The sequence below is a fragment of the Copadichromis virginalis genome, linkage group LG5, assembly GCF_057382275.1.
Source record: "Copadichromis virginalis isolate Kocher_CV1m ecotype Utaka linkage group LG5, C_Virginalis_male_GT1.1, whole genome shotgun sequence".
Classification (NCBI taxonomy): Eukaryota; Metazoa; Chordata; class Actinopteri; order Cichliformes; family Cichlidae; genus Copadichromis; species Copadichromis virginalis.
In genome coordinates this window covers 11,473,748-11,487,740 of record NC_140622.1, presented here as the reverse complement: position 1 = coordinate 11,487,740, position 13,993 = coordinate 11,473,748, and the positions used below count along the sequence as shown (strand labels likewise).

At 42.4% G+C, this 13,993-nt stretch overlaps 2 protein-coding genes across 6 annotated transcripts in view; both read left to right on the top strand.

Moving 5' to 3' along the window:
• The first annotated feature begins 4 nt into the window (after positions 1–4).
• phf20a (PHD finger protein 20, a) lies at positions 5–11,164 on the top strand. 4 transcript variants are annotated; one of them, XM_085455912.1, is made up of 17 exons: positions 5–146; positions 2,181–2,287; positions 2,883–3,048; positions 3,324–3,408; positions 3,711–3,787; positions 3,896–4,484; positions 4,599–4,649; positions 4,757–5,026; positions 5,270–5,464; positions 5,572–5,667; positions 6,295–6,450; positions 6,802–6,983; positions 7,089–7,188; positions 8,514–8,709; positions 8,814–9,255; positions 9,541–9,721; positions 9,847–11,164. In XM_085455912.1, the coding sequence occupies exons 2-17, from the start codon at positions 2,205–2,207 to the stop codon at positions 9,987–9,989; spliced, it is 3,012 nt and encodes a 1,003-aa protein (XP_085312038.1). In that variant the 5' UTR covers positions 5–146; positions 2,181–2,204; the 3' UTR covers positions 9,990–11,164. The 4 variants fall into 4 exon arrangements, with proteins under 4 accessions (XP_085312038.1, XP_085312037.1, XP_085312040.1 ...); XM_085455911.1 differs by lacking the exon at positions 5–146 and adding an exon at positions 645–702; XM_085455913.1 differs by lacking the exon at positions 5–146 and adding an exon at positions 1,111–1,259.
• A 548-nt stretch (positions 11,165–11,712) lies between these two features.
• ndrg3a (ndrg family member 3a) overlaps positions 11,713–13,993 on the top strand; it is a 31,268-nt gene continuing 28,987 nt past the window's right edge. For both annotated transcript variants that reach the window (XM_085455905.1, XM_085455904.1), the window contains exon 1: positions 11,713–11,869. The gene's annotated coding sequence lies outside the window, so the exon portion shown is untranslated. The remainder of the gene's footprint in view (positions 11,870–13,993) is intronic.

Here is a 13,993-nt window from a genome sequence, read left to right as displayed (position 1 = left end):
CACTGCCCGCGCCGGTGGTGAATGCAACGGGGAGAAATTTAACTGCGTGGTCTTGAGCTGACAGGCGGAGCCGGCGGTTCCTGTGCTTTTAAGCAGTTACACAGCAGATTATACATCGAACCGGACAAATAGAGACTGGTAAACAGGTAAGAAGCTTGAATATCCTCACTTTGCATTCGACAGATTTAAATTCCCAGTAATATCGTGACCGAGGCCCGGTTGGTGGGTGCATCAACAGCGGTATGGTGCCGCATGTCGGCTTTTTGAGTTCAAAACAAACGTGACGAAGTAGGTAATAAAATGTTATACGAGTACATATCGGTTTTGTATTTGTTATATAGCAGGTGTGCTTTCAGGTCCTACGGTCTTTGTTACTCTGTGCTTTGAAATGTCTGTGGCTGTTTAGTTGGAGAAGTTTATACTCGGCATTTCCACGCCGCGCGCACACACAGCCAGAAAAGTATGAAAAAGTAGGCCTTCTGCGAGGCCGCGAACGGCTCTGTGAACGACAGCTGCTCGCCCAATCAAATGTAAGCGTCCCGCCTCCACAGTGCTTGTTCGACGAGTGTTATTTGTCAAAGGGTCTGACGTAGGTGTCAGTTACTTTCGCGCTCCGCCCTCCGGTTATAAAACACTGGACAATAACGCGTCTATAGTGGTAGAAGTGGTCAACAAAAGGAAATCTGGGAAATGTCGAGTCCTGTTAGTGTTTTTTCTCTTCAGCTTTTCCCCCTTTTATTAAATTAGATAGAAAATAGCGGTTGAACGCTGTTAAATGTATTGGGTGGGCCGGTGGTAAAATACTATATGGGGTTCCGTTTTCCTCCGCATATTACAATGCGAAATGTGCTACTCCACACATAGTCTTAGCGGATAATTTTGAGATTAAAGTAATTTTTATCACCTGTTTCATGTGCCCTGATTGTGGCATCTTACGTCTCTTGTGCGTCTTCTGTGTCCGTGTCGCTGCCGTCTGTGTAGCTCTCTGCACGCCAATAAACACCCGATTTGATCTTAAATCCAGTATTTTTGCCGAGCAGACTATTGCTCGCCTCTTAATGTAGCGGGAATACCCTACGTGCAACCATAATGGTCTTTACCATTGTCTCCCATTGTGTCTATACGTGAAATCGACTGACCAAAAAAACACGTGGGCAGGGTAGTGTGAAGATATCCGGTTTGTAGGTTGCGCTGAAATCCGGAGTTACTCCCGACAGTCTCCGCTATGGTGAACCGATTAGGCTCCGTCGTGGACAAAAGTAAGATGCTGTGGTGCATGGTGTGAATTTTTAGTTGTTTAAATAAAAGGCACCGGCATGTCAGTCTGTCCTGTGTACGTACGCATGACAAAAGAAGCGATGTTATCGGGAGGATTTCGGTCTATTCCTCTGCTCGACTCCAACGACCCTCATTATTTTTTATTTGTATTTTTGTTATAGCTGAAATAGCGATCATCGGTGTTATTCTTTATCTGACAACGGCAGTTTAAGCAGAATGTGCTGTTAAATCAATCCCGTGTTAGCTCGGTGCAGAAATGTCTTCCTGCTGTAGTGGTGAATGCCTACAGTGAGCACATTATCTTTGTCATTCTTAAACCGTCTTTCGATGTGGTTGATAAGGATACACTGAAATCGCACTGTGATCAATTTGATTAAAACCGCTTAGGAGCCTGTGTGAGGACATTTGATTATTTTTTAATTTTTTAAAGACTCCTATTCTTTGAGGTAGTGTTTGCTGAACATCTGGTACTGGCTACATATTCACCACCATTTGAGGGGCATGGCTCACCTTACTATACCAGTATTTAATCTCTGCACACTGTGCCACACCATGTAACAACATTTGTAATCTGTAGCTTGTATAAGCCTACAGTGGTAGTATTTTTTCCTTGCTGGACAGGGTTATTGTTCTTCTGGCACAAAGGGGGTGTCTTAGATTGGTATTCAGATTTAAAGAGTGATTTATTTTTCCAGTCACTTGGTGAAATATTTAGGAAAGACCACAGGCACACACAGAGTTGACTGCATTATTATCTGTAAAGACCTTGACGGTCGTGTGTGTGTGCACATGTGTATTGTGTCCCTTGTTCGGCACAATTTATGTCTCTTAGTTGCAAAACAGAGGTCATATGAGTGCAGATTCTTTTAATGGTTAATGTGTGTGTGTGTGTGCGCATACAGGAAGGGTGCCTTGATGTGGGCAGTATGAGTAAGACGCCCCCTAACAGAAGAGGGATAACATTTGAGGTGGGAGCTCAGCTTGAGGCTAGAGACAGCCTCAAAAACTGGTGAGTCATGGCCTCACTCATTCCTCTCTCATCCATTTTACTGTTCACTTCCCCCTCACACCTAAGTTTCCATTCCTTGTTTATTTTCGGGCCTGTATTACAGTAACCGTAATGTTTGATGAGTGTCCTCAAGGTGTCCCTTAAGCTGTGAAAATCATGTAAAAACATGTTAAATTCTATTTAAAGGAATTATCCTTGTAAATGTGTGATAAGACTACATCATTAGAATACTGCCATTGCAAAACTAAGTGGGAGGAGCCTTTTAAAATATGAATGTCTTTTATAATAGACCTGCACTCCTTCTGACACAGTTATGTATAAATGCAGTTGATATTGTATACAACAGTTTAGTGCTAAATGTATCATTTAAAAATGAAAACTAACTCCACTACAGTAAGGTGTAAATGCCCAGCACACCATCCACTAAGTACAGCTGTGCCATGGTTCATTGTATTTTATGTGTTTACATTTTTAAGCTTGATTTCATTTCTAAAGCCACCCTCATATGTTTGAGATAAATGATAAGTGCTTAAATCACTAGACTTGTCATTCATTCAGCCTTTCTATAAACTAGCCATTGAACTTCTTCCTGTAGGTATGCTGCCAACATTGAGAAGATTGACTATGATGATGAAAAAGTGTTGATCCATTACCGGCAGTGGAGCCACCGTTACGACGAATGGTTTGACTGGACAAGTCCCTACCTGAGACCTGTAGAGAGAATTCAGCTGAGGCGGCAGGGCCTGAATGATGATGTACCTGTAAGCTAACAGTCATGCTTGCTTTGAAGTGTGTAGCGTAGAGACATTCTGCCTTGTCTTCTTTACCCTTTGTTGCACAGTGCATTACTGCATTGAACTGGTCTTAGCGAAATGCGATTCTTGGGTTTTTGTATTTGCATAAGTTCAATGGTACTGCTGCTTTTACTTACAAGTAAAAGTGTCATTTTTAATAAAACTATAGGAAGCCTTTAACACCTCCACCTCCAATGCAATCTTTGAAATGGTGCCAACAGTGTCACATCTTTTCCCTCCAGGCCTTTAATGTGAATGACAAAGTGTTGGCCAGCTGGTCTGACTGCCGTTTCTATCCTGCTAAGGTCATTTCGGTTAATAAAGATGGTGAGTATCGCATTAAGTTAATGGGCTTAAATGAGTTTCAGTCATGGATTTGTTACTAGTTTTTAAAGTTTTGCATTTTCATTGCAAAGTAGTGTTATATGGAGTATAGTCTGAGATCTTGTACGTTTGTTTTTGGTTTCAATATGAAATCTGTGATGTCGTCTAAGTACTTTCTCTTTTGTTGGGAATGCAAAAAAAAATCTAAAATGCTAGATTTATCTGATTTCTGCATAGAGCGATTGCCTCACACACATCACATTTAAAATGATCAAATAGTTGTATGTTTTCTTCATTCTTTTCAGCATCCTACACTGTGAGGTTTTATGATGGTGTCATCCAGACAGTGAAAGGAATACATGTGAAGCCTTTTACCAGAGAGGTACCAACATGTTTTTTTTTTTCTTACAAATGATACGATATACTGTCGTGGATTCGACTACGGTTTTTAGATCTTTGTTTCTAAGCTATTTCTTTGCCCTGCTCACAGAGAGGTGGAGGGAAGTCTCGGTCTTCTGAAAGGAACATGGTTAGGAGGGCCCCAAACCGCAGAGACAGAAGGTCTCAGGAGAACGGGGGACCCAAGAACAAGCGAGCCAGACGCAGCACTTCAGACCAGGAGGAAGACAGCAACACTGAGGATGAGGAGCATGAACAGGGAATGGTAAATGATAAAAACAAGAAAACAAATGGTGAGCTAGAGGCTGTGCCCACTGTCAAAAAAGAAGAGGAAATCCCTGAGAAAGCAGACCAAATCAAGCCCAGGGATGTCGAAAAAGGGACAGGATTCAGTAATGGCGTGAAAGTCGAGGAAGATGAGAAGGAAGGTGGCGAAACGTGTCGCATCAATGGAGATGTGAAAAAGGAAGAGGTGGAAATGGAACAGACTGGAGCAAAGCCATATACAGAGTCACTCAAGCCATACACAGAGTTGCCCACTCAGATGTCATTGCAAACAGAGCAGGTGTCTGTCACTATGACAACCACAGAATCCAGTGGCGATGTGGAGCAGAAACCAAATGTCCAATCAGAAAGTGTTCAGGCCGCAGTGGATGTGCCGCCTCCTCAGCCTGTGAAACGTAAGTGTTAACGCACTAAATGAAGTCATTTAGCAGAAATGCCATTGGCTCTCTAGTGTTTTGGAAAGCATGTGAGCGCACTTTGAAGAGTTCCTTTCATTTATCTTTTAACAGCGGTAAGGAAGCAGGGTTTCCACAACCCCAACAGATTTAGCAGAGAACCATGTGAGTACATTTTAACATTTTTGAGTCAAGCACTGCAATTTCTCACACTCTTTAAAAAAACAAGAAGAGCTTTATTTACACCTTGCACTTCTTTTGTTCTGTTTCAGTGTATCGAGTTATCAAAAACCAACCTCCTCCTGTCCTGTCCATCAATCTTGATCACAACCCGTTCAAGTGCAGCGCTCCTGGCTGCACAAAATCATTCCGTAAAGCCAAGCTGCTGCATTACCACATGAAATATTACCATGGCGAGGAACAGCCCCCAGAGGCAGACCGCAGCCCCCCAAGGAGCGTCCAGACTAGGGCCTCTGAGAAACAGTCTAGTGCCACTGGTTTGGATGGCACAAAGAGAAGGCGCACCATTTCTGCATCCATGCGTAAGTTATTCTTCAGTTTGTTATTTGTTCCAGATAAAGTGACAGAGGAAGAGTTTTTAATAAATAAACTGGGTCACTGCGTCGCTTTTTCAATAGTAGAATCTGAAATGCTGAGTCACGGCTTGCTGTTATTTCAAATCACATACTTCAGAATTGAGGCCAAGTGATAAATATATGCACGTCCAGCATTGCTTTGAGATCAGGCACCTTGGCTCATAAATTCCTTGTGATTTTTTTCCTCAGAGTCTGTTGGAGTTGCCACGGCTCCGCGTGGAGAGCTGAAGGCTGCTGGCAGACGCACGTCAGCACCGCCTGCAGTCAACACTCAAGGCCATCAGCAGAGGGCACTGCTGAGGGAGAAAAGCAAAGAGAACCAGCTGGACAGGAATGGCTGTCAGCTGCAGGACAAAGACTCAGACAGGAGTTGCTTCGATATTGGTCAGTATGATGCAATGAAAATATGCTCAGAACAATTCAGCTTGTATGAGTACCAACCTGTTAGCAGTGTTTGCTGTACTCTCATGCAGCTGAACTCTTGCCCCTAGGTTCAGTAAAAGATAAACTGAAAGAAAAGCCTAAACAGAAGGACTTCCTCCGCATTAAACTCAAGAAAAAGAAGAAGAAAAAGAAGGCCAAGTCTGGTAAGAAGCAGGTGCTTGGCATATGGCTGCATCACATATCTGCTGCTCTGCATGCGCACTCACTGTGACATTGTGGGAATGGCTAGCCTGCAAAGCATCGTGCTCCATTCAGTCCTCTTGGTGTGGTGGTTGAGTCTGTGTGTGTGGGAGAAGCGTGATATTTGTCGTCTGCCTCTGTCCCTCCATAATGTCAGTCAAAAAACTCCAACATCTTGTCTCTTAAATCTATTGGTCAGCTTGATTTATTTTATTTTTTTAGATTGTTTTTAAAGTTCTTTTAGCTGGCAATACAGATGGAAAAAGCCAGATTTCATTGTGGCACTGATAATGACTGATCCGACATACAAGTCCTGCACTAGTGTTAATTCTGGGTAGCATTCACAGTGGTGTGTTTGGCATGCACACGAATGTATAGGCGGCGTTCCACTGACTAGTTATTTGACATTGTTCAGTCCTGAAATACGGGCTGCATGTTTGCCCCCCGATTGTTCTTGAGTAATGTCATTTGTCCATAATGTATGTTTGTGCCACATTTTCTCACTTCCTGATGGGCACTTGTTTTTAGCATTATTAAAGCTGACATTTTTGTTCAACATGTGCTTCCCCCCCCCTTCCCTGTATTAACAGACTGCACAGGTAGTGAGGAGAATATTGGCATCTCAGTATTGGGTCTTCAGTCCAAATTGAATTTGCCACTCAAAACTCCCCCCTCACACAATCACAAGCCCGAGGCCTACCCCAGCAGGCCTGGATACAGCTACTCAGAGCAGATACATGTGGATGGTGGGTATTTCTGATAGTGTGCGTGTATTGAATATGTGTGGATGTAGATGGGTTCCTCTCCCTACATTCTTCTGTTCCTTTCGGATTTAATCCATCATGCTGCAGATTTTTGTTTAGCTTGACTCATCTTTGTACATTTGATACTCATGCATGCAACAAGTCAATATAGTTGCCACATTTTAAACCTATGGTTGATTGAATCCTTTGCTGGTGTTCGCTGCCACTGCTTGCTTCATCATTTAAGCGGAAGTTTCATTTCGACTTAACAGGATCACCCACAAACAAATTAAATCTTAAGGTTGTGTCGTTCACTTGAAAACCCAACCGTTCGTTTCGTCCCTGTCACTGTAGACGAGGATAGTATCAGTGACTGGTCCACTGATAGCTGTGGGTGGAGTGAAGATGACTTTGATGTGGATTTGGACGTCACTACACCACCTCTGAGTGTGGACTCTGGTGCCTTAGACACCAGTGACCAAGAGATAGTGAGATGCATCTGTGAGGTGGAAGAAGAGAATGACTTCATGATTCAGGTGAGCTTGTTGTTGTTTTGTTTTTATTTTAAATCAGGCTTTATTATTTATTGCTTTTGAATCTAAGACTTTCACAATTGTTAAATACGTTTGTCTTGTTGTTAGTGTGAAGATTGTTTGTGCTGGCAGCATGGCACCTGTATGGGATTGTTGGAAGAAAATGTTCCAGACCGTTACACTTGCTACATCTGCCGAGACCCACCAGGTAAGGGGGAAAAAATTTATTTGTTTATTTTTTTTAAAAGCAGACCTAGAATTATACTTTCCAGTGAGCACGAGGGACTGTGCAGATGTTCGCGCACAATTGTCAGCACAGAATTTACATTAGTTTAACAACTGTGCATGTGCCCCGTGTGACAGACCTCAAAGAAATATAATAAGAATCACATTGGATCTCCAGCTGCACAATAGAGTATGGTCAAAGCCTAAGACTGCATCATTTCCATCATAAAGCTTGCTCTGCTAATCTGTTAGAAATAACCATTTGCTTCTGCTGTAGTTTTTACTTCTCTCTCTCTCTATTTTGCACAGTTGAGGAGCGTATCAGGTCATTTCACTGCGTGTTATACTTGTATAACTATGTACGTGACAAATAAAAGGATCTTGAATCTTGAAAAAGTGTAACCGGCCATCTAGTGGACAATAAGAAAATGACAATGTCCAAGGAACATTGGACAATACGAAAAATTATATTTTTAAAGTTGTTCCAAGTTCTAAGATTGTGTCCCTGTGGCTCTTGTTGGATGCTAAATTGTTTAGCCAATAATCAGTAATCATTTTTATGTCATATGACTCATTTTTGTTACCCTAATTCTCATCCTCTTCCTCCTCCTTCTCCTGGTTTGAAGATGCTATCATTTCACTGTGATTCTAAATGCTTACTGGACTGTACATGATATCATTGTGTAACTTTAAATTGAGATTAGAATGTTTAGTCCTAATAACCATAGTCATGACTTTTGACATACAATATTAGCATTTTAAAAGGAATTCTGCTTCATATTATTACCTTGTTTTTTTTTTAAGACAGAAGTTTTACACTTAGGTGTGTCGCTGTATGGCACAGTACACTTTGCTTATATAGAGTCATAAGTTCCTGGTCTTCAAAACACAGCTAAATTACAGAAACTATGAACATTGCTGGCTATTGTTTTTAGTTGGTTATTAGTGGGAACTAAACAATGTAGTCTTCTGGGGTGTTTGACTGTGTCCACAGCACAGAGCTGCATGACTGTACAGTCCTGACTTTAGCTAAAAAGAAAATGTGTGAAGAGTGTGTTAATATTGCCAAGGTGGAGGAGTAAATGATGGAAGCTGATAAAATGCTGCTAAGCTAAGACTTTAGCACACATCTGTTTAGTTGACTTGGTTTGCTTACGTTTGTGTGTTCTGTTCTTCAATCTGCCATTTATTCCCAACCAACTAGAAAAGGAGTCAGACACAGTTTGGCTTGTACAGAGAATATTGGTGGCCTAACAGTCAAAGCATATTTTTGCCGTTACAGTTAATATTTAATTGTCTCAATTTCAGGTCAGAGGCAGAGTCTACGTTACTGGTATGATCGAGAGTGGTTGACCAATGGTCACATGTATGGACTCTCGTTCCTGGAAGAAAACTACTCTCACCAAAATGCCAAGAAGATCACCACCACCCACCAGCTGCTGGGAGATGTGCACCATGTAGTGGAGATCCTCAATGGTCTTCAGCTTAAGATGAGCGTCTTACAGTGAGTACAATTATTCCCAAGACAGGATATTTCTGACCAATGCACTTCAGCTGTTATTAATGATTAATCAGTCACACATTGGATTTTTTTCCCTGTACTTTCAGGAACAACTCTCACCCTGACCTGCAGCTATGGCGACAGCCCTGGAAGCATTTGGAGAGGTCAAGGATTGGTTCAGATTCGTGCCGGAGCAGCAATGCAATTCCATCTCCTGTGACTCCTGATGAGGACATGAACCGAGGAGAGATCTTAATGTCCAACGCTCTGGAGAAGCTTAGCCGGGCTGCTACAGCTGCCACCGCCTCTTCGTCCTGCTCCTCTTCCCCCTTTCCTTCCTTCCAAGACTCTTACATTACCAGTGAACACTGCTACCAGAAACCACGAGCATATTATCCAGCAGTGGAGCAGCGGCTGGTGGTGGAGACCCGACAGGGCTCTGAGCTGGAGGGCAGCATGAGGAGCACAGAGGAGCTGCTGGAAAGGGAGCAACGCTACGGAAGCCTGCTTGAGACAGACAAGCCCAAATCAACAGGCATCAGCAACAAGGTGGGCATTTGTTATGTAATTAAACTAATTAAACTGAGAAAAGCTGCTCTTCTGAGGGGGATATATAAAAATATACTTTTGTCAGCATTTCTCAGAATAACTCACCTCATGTGAGCATTAGATCTTAACTGCACAGGTCCCTTTTGGTTTATTATATAATTTAAAATGACTCCATCATAAACTTTGTTTTTCCTCAAAGTGAATACATTTACAAGTAAGTCCTTGTACAACTCTCATGTGGATTGTAGGTAAATCCTCCCATTTTTTTCCCTTAAAACTGTTCAGGCTTCATTGGGTGGCTCATGGTCACAGACTGAGAACAGGGACGAGGGTGTCAAGGACTCCGGAGAAGCTTCAGATAACAGCAGGCAGCATCAGCAGTGGCGGATCAACCTGCTGGATCACATAGATGCCGTCCAGGACGAGGTCTCTCACAGGATGGACTTCATTGAGAGGGAGCTAGATGGTAAGCCCTTTGACTTTAATAGCTTCTGTCCAACTAGGTCATTTAACTCACCAAACTGATTTAAAAATATGACTGATAAAATTTCACAAAGGTTCTCTGAAACAAACTCTACTTCTTGTCATCAGTGCTGGAGAGCTGGCTGGACTACACCGGGGAACTGGAGCCTCCTGAACCTCTGGCTCGTCTGCCTCAGCTCAAACACCGCATGAAACGGTTGCTGACACAGCTAAGCAAGGTGCAGCAGATCGCCCTGTACAGCTCCACATGAGGGCGTCAGAGAAGAGCAGCAGGTTCAGACGCCACACAGCCTGCAGAAGAGATGCAGTGGCTGAAGCTCACTGGTCACAGGCTGCAAAGATGACAGTATTCATGCAGGTCCAAGACTTTGTTGGTTCAGCACATTTGCTCTGATCTGACCTCTGCTGCTGTTTCTCCTTTTTTAAAAGGGTCCGTGTGGTGGAATCCAATGCCGTGCTCAGCTTGTGTCATATATGAATATTTATATGAACATTTATATGAACGTGTATGAAAAGTGAGCATCTTAAATCAGGATAAAACACAAGAAGTAACCTCGTAAATGCAGGAGAAAATCCTTTAGGACCAGACTACACTTCTGTGGTTTCCATGCAACTCTAAACCTTATGAATGCCTTTTGTCTGAGCTACTGCTTGAGGTTGTCCCGTCTCTCCCAGTACGCAGTGCTTTACATGCAGAAGAAGCTTTATAAGCAAATTGCAGTTCCTGAACCTACACTCTTTGCAGCAGATTTCTGAACACATTTTCACTTTTTTTTTTTTTTTTTTTTAAATGGTTTTGTTTTGCATAACCTTGTCTCCCAGAGTTCAGTTGTGGTCATCTATCATGCCGTAATTTGTCAAATTCTTTTGGTAAATGTGGACAGATAGAAACTTGAAGACATCTAGTATGTAATGATGCTGTATAAGCGGTCCCTACAAAAAAATCTATTTTTTTTGACCTCCTCTAGGGTTTGTTTTCCACTACACTGTGAAGTTATTTTTGTTGGGTATCAAAGGCATCTTATTTTAGCTTTACTGGCAAAAGGAAAAGTTTTGTCTAAAAGCTGTCTGCTTGTCCGTTCACCCATTTTATCAGTTTGCGTTCCTACTTTAAATTACTCCTTGGATTGTCGTTGCTATAGCACTTGACCTATGATTCACTGAAAATTGTAATGTGGACTTGTCTCTTCTTAACCTATCATCTTGTGTCAGTGACATATTACTCAGAAAACCTGTAAATGTGTTCTTTTTCCTGTATTCTGTTTATTTACAGTAAATCGTTTGTTTGTAAATATGTCATTCTTCTTTAATGAGCATATTGTATGCTACTGTACTGTGTGTCTGGTTTAGAAGCAGGGGAAATGTCCAGAACAATGCAAACAGATTTCCTGGTACATAAATAAAATATCCTTGATATTAATCGCGATGAACATGTTCTGTATGTTTTCTCATAAAAACAGAGTAGTCCTCTTCTGTCTGTGTTGACTACCAGTGAAGTCGATGGTTGGATCATTCATATTTTGATGTTGATGTTTGATGTGACGGTTTTTGGCTTTTTATGGCATAGCCGATTTGAGCGGTTATATAATCGGCTTGAAAATAGAAACTGGATGGGGATTGTAATCGTGTAATCTCTCAAAATGTCAGCCGCTATCGTGAATGAAGGGATGAGAAGGAAAATGATATATTAAGCCTCAATGCTCATCTGTTGATCAGAGACTTATAAACAGCGGTCGTTTAAAAATTAATCGTCGATAAATTCAGCAGCCCAGCGAATCTAATGAAGTTGGGAACTGAAGTCATCACAAACACTGGCTTTGATCGTCTCTGTACATTTTGTTTCTCCCTTGGGAGCAGAGTGTCGTCTCCGTGATTTCGGAGCGGAGTGAGACCTCCCGTTCTCACCCCCCACTTTGTGGGCGGTACCGCCTCTTTCCCATTGGCTCCTCCGCCGTGTCTCCGCCGCAGCGTGTAGTTCCGCCCAGAATTACTAGTTGAGGCAGAGGAAACGCTGGGCAGCCACGAGCGTTGTTCGCTGTGTACTTAGAAATACAATTCACCGACGGTATTCAACAGCACTCCCAGCGAAGAATTGACAGTAAACCACCGGATACTTATTTCAACCGTCGAGGTGAGTTTTCATAACCGTTTACCACTTACAGATGTGCCCGATGCCACAGCAGATTACCTCAGCTCGCTGGATTTCTCAACCTGTTCGTGCTGCTGTCTGTACTGTCCAGGCGTTTGTTACATCGATGATGGCAGCAGTTAGAGGATCGTTAGGGGACTAGTTAAAACCACATGTTAAACACCAGTGGCTCACAGGGAGCGAGCGGTCCAGTCATGAAAAAACCCCAAAAACCAACAAATAAATAAATAAACTGCAGCTGAATTGAATTGAGTTCGTAGCCGCTTCTCTCAACTGTGATGCGACATAACGCCTGTGTTAACGGCTTAGCTTGTTTCCCTTCATTTGTCAGTGCAGTTGTTGTTGCCATTGATCTGGGATTTTTTTTTCACTGTTAACATTTGTGCTTGCTAAGTGTTAACCCGTGTTTTAGCTAGTTAGAATACAACTAGGCCTGTCACGACGCCTCATAACGGACTGTGACAACTAAAGAAATGTTAGCCGAATAGCTTTGAGCTAAATAGATGGAGTGCACAGAACCTGTTAGTACTTATTACCTGTTAATAAAAAGAAAACAAAAACAAGAACTTTTATTATAAACACGCCAAAAATACAAGTTGTGCCTTTTATTTAACTCCCCCCTATCCAATTACTGGAATAGTAATATGATTTCTATCTGCATGGATTTAATTTTAGTTTGAATTATAACAGGAAACATTTGTCTCCAAAGATCCGAAGCCGGGTGTTGAATGTCCGGCCTCCCACCTCTCGCAGTGTGAGGGGACGTGTTGCCCTCAGCTTTGCACGCTCCTCCACAAATTGTCCCAGTCTATCCTCGACAGACCCATCATTACCATGCAGATCAGTCGCAATGAGATAGAAGCCCCCCCCCCAAAGAAAAATAATTAGACATAACGTGACTGATGACATTGTCACTGGTACGCAGGCGAAGGTCACACAGGTGAGAAGTGTAAGGGAGTGGGCATCAGGTGTTTCTCATTACTAAGAATATCAGAGCCTGTATTTAAATACCACCACATATCCCACTCTTTCAGAGTAAATCTGCCATTAGGTTATTGAAACCGTTTCATTTATGGGAGATTTAAACACTACAGAAAAGGACAAGAAGGTCACTGTGACCTTTGTGTTCCTTCCTGTGTGCTAAATGTGTAAGAAAGCCTGTGTAGCATATGTAAGTGTTAAAATGTAAAGTTTGATGGCGTTAAATTCACAAATTTTATCTCCCACAGTGCCCCGAACAGTGCCACATGGTCAGAACAGGCTGAACAGAGCTTACGCAACTACCAGGATTTTGTTGTCAGTTGCTATATAGTTGCAGAAGACTGTTGACTGCGATTGGGAAAGCTTGTATATATAATAACAGAGCAGATGGCAGGTAGGGTGGGGTGGGGTGTTTCGCCTTATTGTTTGAAGCTCTAAGCTCGTGGTTGATTATTACACCGAATCACCTTGTGCTTAACTTATGGGAGGGTCAAAAGTTGTTTATTAATGCACGCGTTGTCCTTCACATCTTGGAATCTGTAGGACAACGTGTTCATCAGGTCTTTCTAGGCTGTAATCCTTAGAGCCCTCGCTGAAATGTTGAATAATTTATAAGCGGTTTATGTGGTTTATCGCAAGAGTTTTGCCATATCTTTTTTTAATAGGTGGCGTGATTCATCTCCCACGCGCGCTCGGAAATTAAAACAAACTCACTGGAGTGAATGCAAAGGCGGCAAAATGAAACAGTTGCGGGCTTCACATGGCATTAACGCTCGTAAGTGAATGCTGAAAAATAATTTCGGTTTGTTAGTGTCAAGAGGTGAAACTTTTACGGTGCCTTTCAGCTTGGATTACACTTTCCACTTGATGTATTACAAGGATTACAGAGTACATGAAAAGTGAGAAAATGCTGCTGTTGTGCAGAAGAGGATTTCTTGCAGCATTGGCAGGGATGAATGTCAGGAAATAACACTGGCTGCTCAGATGGAGACAGTAATTAAGCCACTGTGCTGACAGTCAGTCTTGTCTAGTATTCGCTTTTCACCTTTGGATTCCCGGCCCCGCAGGGCCAAACATAACCTGTGCCAGGCACAGACGTTTACCGTGACTTCTTCTTATAATGGA

Coding starts and splice junctions, on each gene's coding strand:
- phf20a (XM_085455911.1), top strand. Junction 5,668..6,294: donor GAAAAAGAAGGCCAAGTCTG/GTAAGAAGCAGG, acceptor CTGTATTAACAG/ACTGCACAGGTAGTGAGGAG. Junction 6,451..6,801: donor AGAGCAGATACATGTGGATG/GTGGGTATTTCT, acceptor CTGTCACTGTAG/ACGAGGATAGTATCAGTGAC.